The sequence below is a fragment of the Mobula birostris genome, chromosome 26 (genome assembly GCF_030028105.1).
Source record: "Mobula birostris isolate sMobBir1 chromosome 26, sMobBir1.hap1, whole genome shotgun sequence".
In the NCBI taxonomy this organism is placed as follows: Eukaryota; Metazoa; Chordata; class Chondrichthyes; order Myliobatiformes; family Myliobatidae; genus Mobula; species Mobula birostris.
In genome coordinates this window covers 29,113,535-29,134,055 of record NC_092395.1, presented here as the reverse complement: position 1 = coordinate 29,134,055, position 20,521 = coordinate 29,113,535, and the positions used below count along the sequence as shown (strand labels likewise).

General features: G+C 42.7%; 1 protein-coding gene across 1 annotated transcript in view; it reads right to left on the bottom strand.

The window, feature by feature from the left end:
* Window positions 1–15,896, bottom strand: part of acsbg2 (acyl-CoA synthetase bubblegum family member 2) — a 76,426-nt gene extending 60,530 nt beyond the window's left edge. The window contains 3 exon segments of the mRNA XM_072244427.1: window positions 11,338–11,458; window positions 15,696–15,819; window positions 15,822–15,896. Of these exon segments, the coding sequence (XP_072100528.1) occupies window positions 11,338–11,458; window positions 15,696–15,819; window positions 15,822–15,881 (305 nt within the window). The 5' untranslated portion in view covers window positions 15,882–15,896.
* Between the last annotated feature and the right edge of the window lie 4,625 nt (window positions 15,897–20,521).

Here is a 20,521-nt window from a genome sequence, read left to right as displayed (position 1 = left end):
TCCCCAGATTTGTTCTTCTCTATTATCATTTCCCTGACTCGTCTTGAATGCTTTTTTGTCTTAATTTTAGTTTGGTCTGTTGAGAATATACCATACTGTTGGACCTTACAGAGACAGTGGGTTTCTTCTTAATTCATAGAAAACAGATGATCCTCCAATTTTCTACATCAACAATCTGTGTGAGTTGGTGAGGTAATCGCACCTGAGGGAAGTTGGCATAGTAATTACAAAGAGGATCGATACTTCTTCAGCCTCAGAACTTCGGTTTTTAATTTTTATTAAACCGTTGAGAGGTTTTGGAATTTTTCATTTGATTTGACATGATGCACCATGTTTTGTAGATTAGGTCAAAAATCCTACTGCAGTACATTTTATATTTAGAAAAGGAGACAGTAAAATGTGAAAATAGTTGTGCAGGCTGAATACTGTATAAACCAAATGGAAGACTATTCAAGGAAGAAACTACCAACAGACAGGAAAATGGCAGCAGAGTCTAATGTTACTTGTGCCATCCTCAAGGAAGACTTCTCCACTGTCCAGACTATCCAACAATGCAAGGCAGCTTTGGAAACTTTTAAATATCTCACAGAGCACCGTCTGCAGGTGCAGACCTCCTGAGGGATAGCAAGTTTTAACTGCAGATTGCACGGGGGTGGGGGGACCTAATTATTCAGTACTATCTGGTGATTATTGTTCCTCCTCTGCTAATGCTCAAGGGGAAAATGAATGGGTAAAGGCATTTTGCAACTTTCCCCAAAACTTCAGGGAAATTCCCCAGGTTTCAAAAGGTTTTTCTAAAACAGGCGCGAAAAAAAATTCTGACTAAAAATAAAAAAATAAAAGTTGAGCCTCCCTGTAAAAGGTGGAAGAAACACAGCAATTCAGCTTTAAAATCCAGTATCAACCACCCTTGGACATTCAAAATTAACCCAATTTTACAATGATATCAGTTACATTTTTATGCAAGTCACAGGCCATGAAATTTAGCAGGGCAGGTATGACTGAACCAACTATTTGCAAAGCCACACTTCAGTTAGTATGAGTGCTAACCTCCAGTTAAATATTGAGCAGAATGTGACATAAAACTAGCAGGCTATGTCAGTCTAAAATCCTGAAACTCTTCCACTGGACTAATGTCCTGACAGTTGACGTTTTCGACCCAGGTGTTTTGGACAGTCATTCAATTTTCTGTGTGCTACTTCAAACTTTGATCCACCCATACTAATGGCAGTAAACATGGGAGTAAACAATAATAACATATTAACTTCTACACCCTTTCTGGCAGCTTATCAAACCCCCAAGGACAAAGGCACTGCCATTAAAAGTTGACTGCGTGAACAGGTCGTCCCCCACAATCTCTAAATTGCTCAGTATAAATAGCTCAAAGATTAGAAAGGTGGGGTTATGGCAAGACCACTGATGAGAATACATATCTTAACAGAATATACATTAATAGTACTATAACCAAACACAAGTGCCCACATTTGAATGGGATTATGGAATAAAAGAAACTAGTAACTAGGCTCAAGTAGATCAGGTTGAACACATCTGACAGCACCTTGGTAGAAAATCACTGGGTGGGCCCTACTGGTTGGCTCCAAGAGGTAGTAACTATAATTATGTATTTAACACTTCCAATTTTACAGTTCTACCCTGAGAATGTAAGAAAACCCTTCTTCATCTGTAAGACCATAAGACGGAAGAGCATAATTGGGCCATTTAGAGTCTGCTCTGCCATTCCATCATAGCTGTTTTATTATACCTCTCAACCCCACTCTCTTACCTTCTCCCCGTAGCCTATGACACCCTTACTAATCAAGAACATATCAAACTCCCAGCCACCTGTAGCAATGAATTCCAACAGATTCACTACCCCCAGCTAAAGGAAATCCTCTTCATCTCTGTTCGAAATGGATGTCCCTCTACTCTGAGGCTGTGCCCTCTAGCCCTAGTTTCACCCACTAGAGGAAACATCCACTTCTATCTAGGTCTTTCAATATTTGATAGCTTTCAAGGAGATCCACCCCCCCCCCCCATTCTTCTAAACTCCAGTGAGTACAGGGCCAGAGCCATCGACTGCTTCTCATATGTTAACCCTTTAATTCCCAAGATATTCTCATGAACCTCCTCTGGACCCTCTGCAATGTTAGCACATCTTTCCTTAGATAAGAGGCCTAAAACTGCCGACAATATGCCGAGTGAGGTCCGACCAATGCCTTATAAAGCCTCAGCACTACATCCTTGCTTTTATGTTCTAGTCCGCTTGAAACCTATGCTAGCATTGCATTTGTCTTCCTCACCACCAACTCAACCTGTAAGTTAATCTTTAGGGAAACCTGCACAAGGACCCCCAAGTCCCTTTGCACCTCAGATTTCTGAATTTGCTCCTCATTTAGAAAATAGTCTATACTTGATAAATACCACTGCCCTGAACAGGACAGCATATAATATTGTAGGTCTCTTGCCAGGAAGTAAAGCAACGTCTTTGATAACCGAGATCACCAGATCTAATGAGATACATATCATTTGTATCTCATGTTGAACAGCTGCTAGCAAAATTATACCAGGTTTTATTTACACCTTTTGGGAGTGCGAACACAGTTTCAAACTAGAATGAACGCAAAAGATTCAACACCAGCATACCCTAGCAATTCATGTCAGAAAGTGGGAGTGACCCATTGTTAGAGGGAGATCATTCAGTTGTGTCATTGTCTAAGCTGTATCCATGCTGCTGATCCCAAGGAGGTCAATATTACCTGGCCTTGTTACATTACCAGTAATTCAATGGTCTGAGAGCGGATGTTATTTTTGCATAGGCAAGACCATTGGAAAAAAACTAGGCAACACTAACTATTTAATACTCTGGATTTAACAGAATTTATTGGTAGGAACGTTGACATTTAAGATAATCACTCCTTTACAAATATTTCGCAAGTATTCCACTATGAAGAATGCATCAATCATGGTTCAGCCATTCAGTTGGAGGAGCAACTGCAATTAACCTTAGGGAAAGGTTGACTATGTTGCATTGTTATTCCTTGGCCCATAGGAGAATGAGGGGACCTCACAGAAGTTCAGAAAATTATGAGGGCTATGATACTCTCGGGTCAAGGAGTCCAAAACTAGAGGGCACAGATATAAGATAAGCCAGGATAGACTTAAAAGAGATCTGAGAGGCAACTTCTTCATAGAGAGGAGTGAATACCTGGAATGAGCTGCCAGAAGAGGTCAAGGCAGGTAAAGTTGTAACTGTTAAGAGGCATTTGGATAGGCTTATCCAGATCCCTCTTAAAAACGGGTCAGGCCTTGAAGGGCTATGGGTCAAATGCAGGCAAATGGGACTAGCAGGAGGATGCCGTGATCAGCATGGACTAGATGGGCTGAAGAAGCTGTTTCAGTGCTTATTACTCTAAGAGAAAAGCATTCATAATAAATAAATCATGGAGGATTAATAAATGTCACTGATTTATTAATCTAATAGAAAACATGTCAAACATGTCAAAAGATATATGGCACTAATATCACTAAAATAATGTCTTGAGTCACCAGGAACAGGAGGAACAGAACTGTAATTGGGCAGGAGTGGATTCCTTTGAAGATGTCTTGTGCTTGAGTAAGAAAATTGGGTGCATGTTCTTTTGGGTTAGTCACCTGCTTTATAAAGCTCCATTCTAAGTTCTGTTTACAACCAAGTTCTGAGCACAAAATAACTCAAGCCCGAAATATGATGGTTTAGCTATGATGATCATTTTATGTATATAAAAACACAATAGAAAGATAAAAATACACTGGACAAATCTGTCTCAGTTACCCTCAAACTGTCACAATGGACACCAGCACACTGGACAGTAAAAGGCCAAATACATTGTGCTATGTTCTACACAACGTGTGAGTGCACCAAAGGACACATGGTGATGTTATACTCGAGTCTGCTTGTTCAATGGAGTAACCATCGCTGAGTCCTCATGAGTAGGTCACCGTACAAAGTGGAGACTGTTGGGTTCTTAATTAGAAAGAGCATCAAAGGTTATGGGGAGAAGGCAAGCGAATGGGGTCGAGGGGTGAAATTGAATGGTAGAGCAGACTCGATGGGCTGAATGGCCCACTTCTGCTCCTACGTTCATGGTTTAAACAATGGTGTAGAGGAGTACTTAGTCACACATAGGCCTGAGTCGATGTAGTAGTCACACATCTATGGTTTAGTTGTTTAGTTACTGTAAAAGAGCACTACACATTGTCCAGGTGTTACAAAAACTACAGCCACACTTACACAAGACTGTGTTTAATGTACACTCCAACCATTACATGGCAACATCAAACAGTGTGAGGTTACCATCCCAGCTGTGTTGGACCAATGCTCGACAGATTACAAACAGCTTTCTCCAGCATCAACAGTGGCCACACTAACACCCAGATTGGGAATAAATGAGGATTTGATTTAGTCAGCTTCACTCCAATATTTAAATTCAACGGTGGAGGGTAGAAACGAGACAAAAATGATGCTTTTTTTTTTAGCTCAATAGTGGTTTCAATGCTGTGAGGTTAATGGATCCACCATTGTAGGTGGGCTGCTATTCAACCCACTGAAAGGATTGTTCTATTTAAGGAACTACATCTGCATGAAGTGAATCTGGCTGCAACTCCTTGACAACCATGTTAGGGATCCGGAGCAGCAGCTGGATGACCTTTGGCTTGTACGGGAGAGGGAGGAGATCATCGATCAGAGTTACAGGGAAGTAGTCACCCCGAAGTTGCAGGAGTCGAGTAGCTGGGTGACTGTCAGGAGGAATGGAAATGTAAATAGGCAGTTACAGCAGAGCACCCCTGAGCCATTCCCCTCAAAAGTAAGTATACCACTTTGGATACTTTTGTGGGGTATGACCTCCCGGGGGAATGCCACGGCAACCAGGTTACAGGCACCAAGCGTGGATCCGTGGTGCAGAAGGAAAAGAGAGAAGAAGGGAGCGATAGTGATAGGGGACTCAATAGTGAGGACAACGGACTGGAGATTCTGTGGATGTGAACAGGACACACGGATAGTATGGTGCCTCCCAGGTGCCCGGGTCAGGGATGTCTCAGATCGCGTCCACAACATTTTGGAGAGGAATGGAGAGCAGCCAGATGTCTTGGTACATATCAATACCAATGACATAGGAAGGAAAAGCAATGAGGTCCTGAAGAGAGAATTTAGAGGGTTAGGTAGAAAGCTGAGAAGCAGGACATCCAGGGTAGTCATTTCTGGATTGCTGCCTGTGTCATGTGCCAATGAGGGTAGAAATAGGATGATTTGGCAAGGATATGTGTGGCTGAGAAGCTGGTGCAGGGGGCAGGGCTTCAGGTTCTTGGATCATTGGGATCTCTTCTGGGGGAGGTATGACCTGTTCAAAAGTGACGGGTTGCACCTGAACCCAAGGGGGACCAATATTCTTGTCGGCAGGTTTGTAAGAGCTGTTGGGAGGGCTTAAACTAATTTGGCAGCGAGGTGGGAACCGGAGTGAAGGGACTCAGGAGAGGACAGATGGTAAAAAAGTAAAGATAGCGTGCAGTCAGACTGTCAGGAAGGGCAGGCAGGTGATGGGACATAGCTGCAGCCAACAGGGGAGTATCAAAACATTAGGGATGCAAAATCAAAAATGGTAGCAGATACAGCACTGAAAGTGTTATAACTGAATGCACAGAGGATAAGAAATAAGGTGGATGATTAGTTGCACTATTACAGATTGCCAGGAATGATATTGTGGCCATCACTGAATCGTGGCTGAAGGATGGTTGTAGTTGGGAGCTGAATGTCCAAGGTTACATGTTGTATCGGAGGGATAGGAAGGTAGGCAGAGGAGGTGGTGTGGCTCTACTGGTAAAGAATGGCATCAAATCAGTAGAAAGATCTGACATAGGATCGGAACATGTTGAATCCTTGTGGGTTGAGTTAAGAAACTGCAAGGGTAAAAGGACATTGATGGCAGTTATATACAGGCCTCCCAACAGTGGCTGGGAGGTGGACCACAGGTTACAATAGAAAATAGAAAAGGCGAGTCAAAAGAGCAATGTTATGGTAGTCACGGGTGATTTTAACATGCAGGTCGATTGGGAAAACCAGGCTGGTAATGGATCTCAAGAGAGTGAGTTTATTGAATGCCTATGAGATGGCTTTTTAGAGCAGCTTATCATTCAGCCTACTAGGGGATCAGCTATACTGGATTGGGTGTTATGTAATGCAGGGATCCCCAACCTTTTTTGCACTGCGGACAGGTTTAATATTGATAATATTCTTGTGGACCGGCCGACTGGGGGGGAGGGGGAGGAGGGAGGGTTGCCAACGGACAGGAGTAGCAGTCGAATACGTTGAGCTTACCCCAAGAAAGACTACCATGACCATGAAGCCTTGCGCGGGCACCAGTGCACGTGTGTGCACATGCCGATTTTTTTTCCACAGATCGTTTTTGGCGATTCTGTTCGGGGGGGGGGGTGTTAATCACAACCGGAATATAGGTGATAAGTGGCTAATACACTCAATTTTGTTTTAAAAAGGGTTTATCTAACGAATTTAATATTAAACACATAGCGCATATTTCCCTCGCATGAATATAGTGGTAAGTCAATTATCAGGGGAGGACGGGGAGCTGAAGTAAGTGTTGAACGAACTTACAGTAGAAGTGGTAGAGGCAGGTTCGATATTATCATTTAAAGAAAAATTGGATAGGTATATGGACAGGAAAGGAATGGAGGGTTATGGGTGAGTGCAGGTCAGTGGGACTAGATGAGAGTAGTGTTCGGCACGGACTAGAAGGGCAGAGATGGCCTGTTTCCGTGCTGTAATTGTTATATGGTTATATAAGTCACTTATAAGTCAATAGCATCATAACATTTTAAGTAACGTTTGGATATTAAACACACAGCACATATTTTCCCCGTATGAACATATAAAATCATTGCAACACACCAATATCGCTGAATCAGTGGGAGCTCTGGGCTTGTTTCCCTGCAACAAGACAGTCCTATCGAGGGGTGATGGGAGACACCGATACTCGAAGGGGGTTCCTTATGTCCAGTCTATTCCGCGATTCAGTGCGCATGTGCCGGTCGTGCATGCAGCCTGTTACAGGTTTTCTTACTTGTTTAACTTACGTTATTTGTTGTATTTTTTTTCCACGGTAACACGTTGAAGCTGCACCCTCTCTAACATGTTGGTAGAGAGAGTTTTATTTGGGTTTTTAGCACTGGAAATAGTTACATCCCGACAAGTCTCATTAACGGGGCAGAAGCATGGTCGCATTGTTTATTCCAGGGACCAGCTGCTTGCGCTTATGCCGGCCGGTTTAGTGAGCAGAGCGGCAGACACCCCTGCTGAAATCTGGAGGAAAACACAGAGGATGCAGAGGGGGATCACAAAGGCAAGGAAGGAGGACCAGGTCGAGACAACAGAGACTTATGGAGAAGAGGAGTTCGGTGGGTAATAAAATGGACGAATTGACGGCGCTAGCCTGGAGTCAGAGAACATTTCGGGAGAGTAGTGTTATGCGTTTTACTGAAACGTGGCTGCACGAGGACATACTCGACCAAAACTTTTCCATGGAGGGCTTTCAGACCGTTCGGACTGACCGGAAGTGCACTGAGAGAGGTAAGCGTAAAGGGGGCTTGCTGTTCTGATGAACAATGGATGGTGCAATACTGGGCATATTACGATCGAGGAACGTTTGTAGCCCAGATATTGCACTTTTTGCTGTTGGACTCCAGCCATATTCCACCGAGATACAACACTGGGCGTCATGGGAGGTTGTTCCTGCCTGTGGCCATCGAACTTTGCAGCTCCTCCCATGGAGGGTCAGACACCCTGAGCCAACAGGCTGGTCCTGGACTTATTTCCATCTGGCATAGTTTGCATATTGTTGTTTGATTGTTTGTGGTTTTTGTATTGCGATATTTATGCCCTATTCTTGGTTGGTGCAGTTGTAACGAAACTCAGTTTCCCTTGGGATCAATAAAGTATGTCTGTCTGTCTGTCTGATTTAGTTTTCATTGCATTCATTGCAGAAAATCTCACTTTGTAGAGATATGTTGGAAATGGAAGCAACGTTTTCAGTGCTTTTGTGGCTATCTCAGGATATTTAGCCTTGATTTTGATCCAGAATACCGGCAGAGATGTTACGTCGAACTTACTTTTCAGCCCACTGTCATTTGCAAGCTCGAGAAGTTGACCTCCTTCCTGCGCTGACATGGATGACGAGCGGGTAATGACCTGGCGTGCGTTCAAGCTCAACAGTGCGTGACAGGAAATGAGGAAAGGTGCAGCTCACTCATATCGCCAAATCATATCGTTTCCTAGCAGCCTGGTAGCACATGCTTTGCGGCCCGGTGGTTGGGGACCACTGATGTAATGAACTTGAGACGGTTAGGGAGCTTAAGGTAAAAGAACCCTTAGGAACCAATGATCACAATATGATTGAGTTCAACTTGGAATTTGATAGGGAGAAAGTAAAATCTGACATAGCAGTATTTCAGTGGGGTAAGGGAAATTACAGTGGCATGAGAGGGGAGTTGGCCAAAGTAAACTGGAAGGAGCTGCTGGCAGGAACGTCAGCAGAGCAGCAATGGCGTGCGTTTCTGGGAAAAATGAGGAAGGTGCAGGACATGCGTCTTCCAAAAATGAAGTAATACTCAAATGGCAAAATAGTACAACTGTGGCTGACAAGGAAAGTTAAAGTTAATGTAAAAACAAATGAGAGGGCACACAACAAAGCAAAAATTAATGGGAAGATAGATGATTGGGAAGTTTTTAAAAACCTACAGAGAACAACTAAAAGAATCCTCAGAAGGGAAAAAATGAAATATGAAAGCAAGCTAGCAAATAATATCAAAGTGGATAGTAAAATCTTTTTCAAGTATGTAAAAAAAGAGAGATGAGAGTGAATATAGGACTGCTAGAAAATGAGGCAGGAGAAATAGTAACGGGGACAAGGAGATGGCAGATGAACTAAATGAGTATTTTGCATTAGTCTTCACTGTGGTAGACACTAGCAGTGTGCCAGGTGTTGTAGTGCGTGAAGGAAGAGAAGTGAGTGCAGTTACTATTACAAGGGAGAAGGTGCTCAAAAAGCTGGAAGACCTGAAAGTACATAAGTCACCCGGACCAGAACTACACCCTCGGGTTCTGAAAGAGGTAGCGTTAGAGATTGTGGCAGCATTAGCAATGATCTTTCAAAAATCATTGGACTCTGGCATGGTGCCAAAGGACTAGAAAATTGCAAATGTCACTCCACTCTTTAGGAAAGGAGGAAGGCAGCAGAAAGGAAATTATAGACCAGTTAGCCTTACCTCAGTGGTTGGGAAGATGTTGGAGTCAATTGCTAAGGACAAGGTGGAGTACTTGCTGACACAGGACATGATAGAACAATGTCAGCATGGTTTCCTTAAGGGAAAATCCTGCCTGACGAACCTGTTGGAAGTCTTAGAGGAGATTACAAGTAGGACAGATAATGCAGTGGATGGTGTATATTTGGACTTTCAGAAGGCCTTTGACAAGGAGCCACACATGAGGCTGCTTACCAAGCTAAGAGCCCGTGGTATTACAGGAAAGTTACTAACATGGTTAGAGCATTGGCTGACTGGTAGGAGGCAGCGAGTGGGAATGAAAGAATCCTTTTCTGGTTGGCTGCCAGTGACTAGTGGTGTTCCGCAAGGGTCAGTGTTCGGACCACCTCTCTTTATGCTGTATATAAATGATTTAGGCGATGAAATAGATGGCTTTATTGCCAAGCTTGCGGATTATGTGAAGATTGCTGGAGGGGCAGGTAGTGTTGAAGAAACAGGTAGGATGCAGAAGGAGATTAAGAAAACGGGCAAGAAAATGGCAAATGAAATACAATGTTGGAAAATGCATGGGCATGCACTTTGGTAGCAGAAATAAATCTGCAGACTATTGTTTTAAATGGGCAAAAAAATCCAAAAATCTGAGATGCAAAGGGACTTGGGAGTCCTTGTGCAGAACACCCTGAAGGTTAATTTGCAGGTTGAGTCGGTGGTGAGGAAGGCAAATGAAATGTGAGCATTCATTTCAAGAGGTCTATAATACAAAAGCAGGGATATGATGCTGAGGCTTTATAAAGCACTGGTGAGGCCTCACCTAGAGTGTTGTGTGCAGTTTTGGGCTCCTCATCTTAGGAGAAAGGTGCTGGCATTGGAGAAGGTCCAGAGGAGGATCACAAGGATGATTCCAGGAATGAAAGGGTTATCATACGAGGAATGTTTGATGGCTCTTGGTCTGTACTCGCTGGAACTTAGAAGGATGAGGGAGGATCTTATTGAAATCTTTCGAATGTTTAAAGGCCTAGACATAGTAGATGTGGAAAGGATGTTTCCCCTGGTGGGAGAATCTATGACAAGAGGGCGCAGCCTCAGGATAGAGGGACGTCCATTCAAAGCAGAGATGCAGAGAAATTTCGTTAGCCAGAGGGTGGTGAATTTGTGGAATTTGTTGCCATGTGCAGCTGTGGAGGCCAGGTCGTTGGTTGTATTTAAGGCAGAGATTGATAGGATCTTGATTGGACATGGCATCAAAAGATATGGGAAGAAGGCCAGGAACTGGGGTTGAGGGGGAGAAGTAAAAAGGATCGGCCATGATCGAATGGTGGAGCAGACTCAATGGGCCAAATGGCCTAACTCTGCTCCTATATCTTATGGTTTAACTCATATTCTGAATACTATCTAGTATTTGCACAATTTGTCTTGTTTTGCACACTGATTGTATGTCAGTCTTTGTTCTTCATAAATTTTAAAGCATTTCTTTAGTTTCCTGCAAATACCTGCAATAAAATGAATCTCAAGGTGGTATATGATGGCGCATAACGTACTTCGATAATACATTTACTTTGAAAATTCTTTCTTAATATAACGCATGAGTGTTTTGTTCAAATTAACTTTTCCCTCAATCACCAAACACGTCCACTAACCTTTGCACATTATCACTATTAATTAAAAAGTTGAGACTAGTTGTGCTCAACTTGGCCAGATTCCGTAGCCCCAACCCCAAGTTCATTCTGCAGTTTATTTCAAGCCTGAGTGACCATTGATGTTGGAGAAGAATTATTGTAGACCCCCCACTTGTGCAAGGAATTAGTCAGGATACAGACTTCAGCATAAACCCTAGTGCACTGGTCTTCATGCCAATTTTTTTTGTGTCCAAACCTCAAAAGTCACACTGACCAGTGCAGGAAAACATTCACAGGATGCCCAGCTGCTTTGCAACAATATTTTAATTATTTGAATACATAATCCAAACTTTTCTTGCAGATCAGTGGTGTGCAGTGAAGATTTGAGAACTGGGTAAGTGCTGATTCATACCTTGCTGATAACTCGCTGAACGGGCTCACATCAACGGGCCGCGGCTGATGATGGTCTGGGACTCCAATGGGTGCCTCAGTAACGGCGAGAGACATTTCGGAATTGCACAAGCCTACGGCTGCTGGGGAAACAAAATATCCAGTGTTGAACTCACACGTATTGTAGAAACAAGATGACTCACGCTTGCCAAATTAATCAATGGCAGGAAGCCAGGCGCGCTGGTGAAAAGGCGGCAGGAAATGATTTGAAACCTCCTACCAATACACAATAAAGCAGAATTATCATTTCAGGGGCACTACAGTTCAAATTCACAGCCTCCACATTTCATCTGTCTAACACCCCTGTCTGTCGCTGTCTCCCACTGCATTCCACTCCAAACCCTTCAGTACTGAAGGCACATTGCAGTGTCATTCCACCTGGCTGACATTTTACTGCACTGTCGGTGGCACACAGCCATTTTACCCCACTGCACCACCACCCCCCCCCCCCCAATCTTGTTCCTGGCATTTTAAAAAAAAAGCACAGATCGAAAAATAACTAGTTCTGCACCCCCCCACCAGCCACCTTCACTGCACCTCCTGCACTTGCAGCTTTCTCCTGCTGGTCGGGGCCAACCCAGTCCGCATTCCTGTGGCATCTGGCATCTGGATCAGACTCCTGCCGACTGACAGACACATAACACACACAGTCACCAATAAAAAAGGCATAAAGTGAAGATCAGCGTTGGAAGGAGCTGGGCTCATCTCAAGCACCTCAGATTGAGAAAGTCAATTAAATGGTTTTAACTAACTATGAATCTGGGAAAATGAGCACAGAATGGGGCTTGAGTAATTACTTCCTTTGTAGCACTGAAACACATACAACAGCCTTTAAAAGACGTAACTTCTACAATTCCACAAGAATTGACTGCAGTAAATGAGCCGGAATAATTGAGGAAAATCTAAGAGTAGGATAATTTCAATAAATAAACCATATCCTATTCATTATGGTATCAATAACACGGCCAAGATAAATTCAATCTTAGAAACACAATTGAAATCACAAAGGCTGCCAGATAATATCTAATAACGTTTTTTGAAAATAATCCAAAATCCACTTCTTGATGCAATTTCAATCTGAGCAAAGCAGCACATTACTATTTTAGGGAATACGGCTCAGAAAAACTAACAGCACAACAAGTACAATGATGCTGCAGGCATTACACTCAAAAACTTCTGTAGATGTACTGTGGAGAGCATTCTGACAGGCTGCATCACTGTCTGGTATGGAGGGGTTACTGCACAGGACCGAAAGAAGAAGCAGAGGGTTGTAAATTTAGTCGGCTCCATCTTGGGTACTAGCCTACAAAGTACCCAGGACATCTTCAGGGAGCGGTGTCTCAGAAAGGCAGCGTCCATTATTAAGGACCTCCAGCACCCAGAGCATGCCCTTTTCTCACTGTTAGCATCCGGTCGGAGGTACAGAAGCCTGAAGGCACACACTCAGCGATTCAGGAACAGCTTCTTCCCCTCTGCCATCCGATTCCTAAATGGACACTGAACCCTTAAACACTACCTTACTTTTTTAATATATATTATTTCTGGGTATTTTTTGTACATTTTTAAAATCTATTCAATATACATATACTGTAACTGATTCATTTAGAACATAGAAATTTATGGCGCAATACAGGCCCTTCGGCCCACAATGCTGTGCCATGTAACCTACCCTAGAAACTGCCCAGAATTTCCCTAGCGCATAGCCCTCCATACTTATAATTATTATTTTTCCCTCTTCTTCTATATTATGTATTGTAGTGAATTGCGGCTGCTAAGTTCATAAATTTCACGACACACACCGGTGATCCTGATCTGATTCTTACAGTCCCAAAGGGGGAAGCTTTCCTTGCCATAACCCCCCACCACCAATATATGGAAGGGTGGGGTTCCCATCTGCTTTCCCTGACATCACAGGTTACAAGGACCCATGAAATTTCGCAAAGGTCAAGTTAACGAAAATAATTGCTGCTCCTTCCCAATCCATTAGGAAGATTTCCACCGGGAAGACTGGCAAAGGAATGGCCACTGCAGGAGAACAGCCAGGTGCAACCTCAGCCGAAAATCAGAAAAACAACATCGATATCCACTGCCTCTATCCCCCGATGTTATTTGGCGCTCGGCAGGACAGCCAGCATTCTGACTGACCAATGCTATCAGAGAAGCAAAAATGGAAAATGTGCTCTCTACATCACTCCTCAGCACTGCCTGAATCATTTTAAAATAACCTACCAGCTCTAGGAGAGATCGCCTCTGTTTTTCATTTTAAAAAAAGGCACCGTTCAATTCTCACCCAATGTTATCACCCCCACTGCGAATAAAAGGCCACAAGACGAAAGAAGATTGAACAGCAAGAACCTGGCACTTGCTTATCACTCAGAAATCATCACACGGTAGCTAAATTAGTTATTTTATCACCTGTGCTTTGATGAAATAATCACCGGTTTGTTCCATTTGCAGAGAAGAACCGGAAAAAAAATAGATGGTTCAAATAAGCCAGCTGGCTTTGAAGAATCTGTGAACATTAACCCTCTTTCCCCCTAAAGGTTAAGGGAATATTTATACAGAGGCAGTCAAAATTGCAAAAGTGATTTTGAAACTGACTGATTACAAAATTTTTGAATGACTATTAGTAATAATGAGGTAAAAAGAGATTGTAAGAATGTGAATTGCTTTTATCGCTGGTACCTTGTGAGGCTGAGACTATAAACTGGGGCTGGAGAAGGGGCCCCAAGTTGTAGAGGTAGTAATGTTATGTGTTAAATTGGCCAATGGCCACCTCTCATAAAATAATTTCCACGATTCTACAACAATGAAGGAGCTGGAATAATAATATGAAAGAGAAAGCGGGTTAAAATAGTTTCAGCATTAAAAAAAATCACGTAACAGAAGTTGAGCCGTATAACGTATTCCTGACCAAAACCATAATTAAAAGTCTTTGATTAATTGCAGGCTATTTTGCAGCACTCCTATTAGACGGGGATGTTCAATGCATCATGATGGACACTGCACAGTGCTACAAAGGCCTATCAGAAAAGCAAAACCCTTTGCAAGGCTGCGATGGTGATAAATTACAGATCCATTGTGCTCTCCCACCCAAATCTTAAAACCATGTCCCTGCTGGGCCATTTTGACAGGCCTGTTGTTCTGACTGCAATCATACACAGGCCAAAAGAAAGCAGCTTTCCTGTCCTGAAACATAATTGGATTTTTGCAGTCATTGTTACTGGCACTAGATTCAGGAAACTGAAGTACGTAAACCAGAGCATAAATAGCCACAAAAACACAAAATGTTCTTTGTACCAGATGGCTCTATATTCTTATATCATTAACCCCATCTAAATAACAAGTAATTCTCCACTGTACAACACAATCTCTTCCTTGTTACTTACTGCTCCCTCTTGGTCAGTTTTTTCAGCAGGCTTCTCAATCCTAGCCTGAACCACAACCATCCACAAATAAACTCACTGGAGGTACAGAATGAACAACCAGGGTTTCTCACAATCCCAGAGCTACCGGCCTTTCTCAGTCAACAGGAAATATGCAGGGCCATTATTATTTATCCCAACAACAGACATTTACAGTATTTTATTCTGGTTGAAAGAGGAGGCTGTGAGGTATTGTACTGTACGTGTCCCCTATAAAATTCTGCAGGCAACTCAGAATAAACATTTGAAGATGAACACTAACAATATTCATTCAACTGCAGGCAACGTACATAAAAATCAATGATATCCCATACCAATTTGTAGATAAAACACACACTAATGTAAATAGTCAAAGACTTTGAATCAAAGAAAATCATTATATATTTATTTTTTTACAGCTGTTCCCATGCAACAGTAGAAAACTGATGAGACATTTTATTTACTAAATTTACAGTGAAGACATTACATTTAAAACATAATGAAAGCCTAACTATGGAAATCACAGTAAACACAGGATTTTGCTGTAATTACACACTATTGAGATAATTTTTAGTTATAGTAAAAGATTCTCAAAGAACTGCAGCCTTGAACCACAAATCTATCAGAGCTGCTGCAGGACATTAGGCCCAGCTTAATATGAAAACCCCACAATATGGTCATTCATTCATTTTTACCCTATGACTACGATCTCCTTTCTACATTCCCCATAAAGTTTTATAAAAACGCTTGCCCTCAAGAACAGCAGCACGTCTAAAGGATTAACATTTAAACAGTTGCCCCTCCAGCACATTTTTATACTTCCTCCAGTAAAAGCCTATTTCTCCCTTGAGTTCCTTGAACTGAAGCCTTATTGTAGAACGCTCGCTTTAAAAAGCAAATTAGAAACATGCCTTACGTTCCACCCTTGCCACAGTTCGACAGTGTTGAGATTTTGACACCGAACTTGCAGCTTCTGGACTGAGTGTGCAGTCTAGTTCCTGAACCGGATCTCCTTCCTCATGAGAAGCATGATACTGTATCTAGCTGCATTGTTCAGTCGTACTCCCTCCAGTCGGTGATGTAACACTCTCTGCCCTCTCATTGGATACACGAGTCTGCAGGTACCCCATCACCCCATGTAACCACAAGCCATATATGGCCAGATCCTCAGATTACATAGTACTTCATTGGTGAATGACAGCCGCGACTGACTTTTCTCCAATCCCTCTGAAACATCACTCTGTCTTGTCGGATGCACTGGCACACGCCTCTTAAACCGCTCATTATAAAAACCTACGGTTGTTCCTATGAATGATACTATCATTTCCCCAAGGTTAATTCAGTTTATTCCGAAAGGCCACAGCCCAAGCGGTACGTATCGCTTGCCCGAAGAGCCAGCAAGTGGTTCGTGTGAATATAATATATTCCAAGGCACTGACAAAATATCATTTATATTTTGTATGAGGGTAAACCAGACGTGCCAGAGTTACAGTTAGGGTGGTTTTACATGTGGGCTAGGACGACAATAAAATGCCTTGCTGCAGAGTTGGGGTGTTTTTGCTTGTGTTGAGATCTTAAAGAAAGTGGTGTTTCAAGCCCTAGTTTATTCAGATCGGACTACATAAATATAACAACCAGACGAAACAGACCACGGGGAATCCACAAAATAAACATCACACGCCTAAAACAAATTCCACAAATAAGTTAATAAAATGCACTCATCATTCATAGAGTGTACAGCACAGGTAAACAGTAAACCGGTCGCTCTCTCAGTGAAAATTACCTCAGTGGCGGCAGGGTACTCATTCGTCTCACAGCCCGGGGAAAGAAGCTGTTACCCGGTCTGGCGGTCTAGTGAATTTGGAACATAACTGACAAGGCTGTGGTATTTGTCCCACCGGTGTTTGAGAAGGCGGCGGTGATCTGTGCACCGTGGCAGTCTCATTATCTTATTAACCCATGAACTCTCTTTCAGGATGTTGTTCCAGTGGTGATGAAGTCATGGCGATAGAAGGGCAATGCACGTCTTGATGGGGACCTTGCAGGTGGTGGTGTTACTAAGTTAACCTCATCCTTCCAGGAGGTAGGGGTTGCAGGCTTGGAAGATGCGATCACAGTCACATGAACTGATAGTGGAGAGGCGCAAATTTGTGAAGTGCCAATCAGGTGACTAGCTTTGATGGCATCAGCCTCTTGCATGTTGTCAGAGCTGAACTCAAGGCAAGTAGTGCCTTCATCACTGTTGCCTTGTAAACTGTGGAAAGTCTGCAGTGACTCTCTTACCACAGAGGTCCCAGCTTTGGTTATGAGCTTGTTAGCCATGGTTCAAAGTTCATAGTTCAAAGTAAAATTATTATCAAAGTACCATATATATCACCACACACTACCCTTTCTTGTGGGCATTAACAACAGATGCAATGGGATCAATGAAACACCACACACAAAGATGGACAAACAACCAATGTGCAGAAGACAGACTGTGCAAATACAAAACAAAAACAAAAAAAAATTAAAAATAATACTGAGTATATGAGCTGTAGAGTTCTTGAAAGCGAGTCCATAGTTTGTGTTCAGTGATCAATTCAAAATCAGGTGAGTGTGTGGTGGGCAGGAGATCACATGTTTGCTAAACTTGCTTTCTAAACAACACACCTGCCTCTTGCAAGATCAAAAACAGTTGTAAGTAAACTTCTAACCAACTGTTCATTTAGTGTCTGGCTGTAAATGGAAGTCAGTCTTCAGTCCCTAAATATAAATGGCAAGCAGTAATTAACTTGAAGTTAAAACAAAGTATTCTCTATAAACTCTGTACTTAGAAGATGCTCCTACTGTGAAGAGCAGATGCTAGTCACTGCACCTGCTCAAGATGCAGCATAAAAGACAACAGGTTGTTTAATTTAGGTTGTTTCAAGAGATAAGCTGACTCTTAAGCTGCTCAGTTCAAAGAAACTTGTAGAACAGATGGGTAATATCACTTAGCATATCAATAATATACATAGGCATCCGTTAGTCTCATGAGACCATGGATTTGCGCCTTGGAAGGTATCCAGGTCACAGGCCTGGGCATGGTTGTATGGAAGACCAGCAGTTGCCCATGCTGCAAGTCTCCCCTCTCCACGCCACCGATGTTGTCCAAGGGAAGGGCATTAGGACCCATACAGCTTGGCACTGGTGTCGTCACAGAGCAATGTGTGGTTAAGTGCCTTGCTCAAGGACACAACACGCTGCCTCAGCCAAGGCTCGAACTAGCGACCTTCAGATCACTAGACGAATGCCTTAACCACTTGGCCACGCGCCAACGCGCGCCTATATATATCTCGGAGGTTTATGTTCTGAAAGAAATTAGCTTCACAGCATTAATTGTAAACAGTGAACTTAAAGCTGAGGTCTAGGTCTCCAAAATGGTTTTAGAGTTTGTGTTAAAGGGATAGCTGAGGAAATATTATAGGTGTGTGAAGAAAAAGAAGAAAAAGGGTATAAATGTAGGAGAAAAGGGATATAAATATAGAGAGCTGCTCAGGCTTATAAGGAAAGGGTTAAATAACATCAAGAAGCCATGTAAGAAACGTGGGGCGAACTAGAATCCATTCCTCCAGTTTCAGTTTCTGCGATGGACAACTTGTTCATCAGCATCTTGGGTACATATGTCTTTTTAGTTTATAGAAATTGTACCTGTGCTTTGAAAACACAAAATACTCTGCAGATGCTGGGGTCAAAGCAACACTCACAACACACTGGAGGAACCCAGCAGGTCAGGCAGCATCCATGGAAATGATCAGTCAACATTTCAGGCTGGGACCCAGCCCAAAACGTTGACTGATCATTTCCATGGATGCTGCCCGACCTGCTGAGTTCCTCCAGCGTGTTGTGAGTGTTCTTGTGCTTTGAAAATCCTTTGTTTTTTAGGAATGCTTCGTAATTTGGAAATATTTTATAATGTTTCAAGATTCAAGAAAATAAATGATTCAATGATTCAAGATAAGATGGAAACCCTCTGTAAGAGTTTGGAAATGTTTAAGATAGAAATCCTCTGTGAGTTTTAGAGTGTTATGTGGACTAAATGTGCATCACTGAAAATAAATGAAATGTATTTTATACTGCTTTGTTAGCTGGAAATAACTTCTTTTTGGCAGGGAGAGGGGGATCCACTGCCTGAGTAGTGGGAATTGGCAACTAAGCTTGCCATGGAGAATAAACAAGGAAGTAATCTAGTCTTTGAAGCTGGTTAGTTACAGTATAATCTACCTTTAGTGAGAGTATCCGTAGCTATTTATATCCGGCAGGATTTAAGGTCTTCATCTGAGTTTAGAACTTCATGGTCAGCAAACCCAATACAATCATACTTGGGGTCAGCAAACCCAATACAATCATACTCTTGCATCAGAACCAGTAAGGCTGTAGGTTCAAAACCAGCAATATGAGCACAAAAACCCGGCTGACACTTCATTGCAATGCTGAGGTGTTGCAAAGGTCAAGTCTTTGAATGAGACATTAAAACAGGACCCTGTCTGTTTAGAATTTTTTGAAAATGTTATGGAACTGCAGATAATTTGAAGAACAGAAGAGTTATTCCTGACTTGCTCCCATTATTATCTTTCACTCAGCATTGACAATACTCTACGTTTAATATAAATTAGATTATTTGGTCATTTGCAATTCAGGTTTACTATGTTGCCTATAAAATGCTTTGGAACAGCCTGAAAGATACTTTAATCCAATTAAATTCCTTACTTGTAGAGTCCTTGAAAGTGAGCCCATAGGTTGTAGAATCAGTTCAGTTTTGAGGTGATTGAAGTTATCCACGCCAGTTCAGGAGCCTGATGGTTGAAGGGTACTAACTGTTCCTGAACCTGTTGATATTGGACCCAAGGCTCCTGTACCACCTCTGCGATGGCAGCAGTCCAAAGAGAGCAGGGTTTGGATGGTGGGGGCCTTGATGATGGATGCTACTTTCCCAATGGAGTACCTGGTAAGGCTCTGAAAACCTGTGTCAACCAACTTGCGGGAGTATTCAAGGATATTTTCAACCTCTCACTGCTACGGGCGGAAGTTCCCACTTGCTTCAAAAAGCCAACAATTATACCAGTGCCAAAGAAGAATAATGTGGGCTGCCTTAATGACTATCACCCGGTAGCACGCATGTCGAGAGTGATGAAATGCTTTGAGAGGTTGCTTATGACTAGACTGAACTCCTGCCTCAGCAAGTACCTAGACCAATTGCAATTTGCCTATCATCACAATAGGTCAACAGCAGACGCAATCTCAATGGCTCTTCACGCGGCTTTAGACCACCTAGACAACACAAACACCTACGTCAGGATGCTGTTCATTTACTATAGCTCAGTATTTAATACCATCATTTCCACAATCCTAATTGAGAAGGTGCAGAACCTGGGCCTCTGTACCTCCCCCTGTAATTGAATGACAGTGGACTTCTAACTGGAAGACCACTGTCTGTGCAGATTGGTGATAACATATCCTTCTTGCTGACGATCAACAGTGGGTCACCTCAGGGGTGTGTGCTTAGCACACTGCTCTGCTCTCTGTATACACATGACTGTGTGGCTAGGCATAGCTCAAACACCATCAACAAATTTGCTGGCGATACAACCATTGTTGGTAGAATACACATCAAAGTTGCTGGTGAACGCAGCAGGCCAGGCAGCATCTGTAGGAATCTGTAGGAATCTGTAGGAAGAGGTGCAGTCCTGACGAAGGGTCTCGGCCTGAAACGTCAACTGC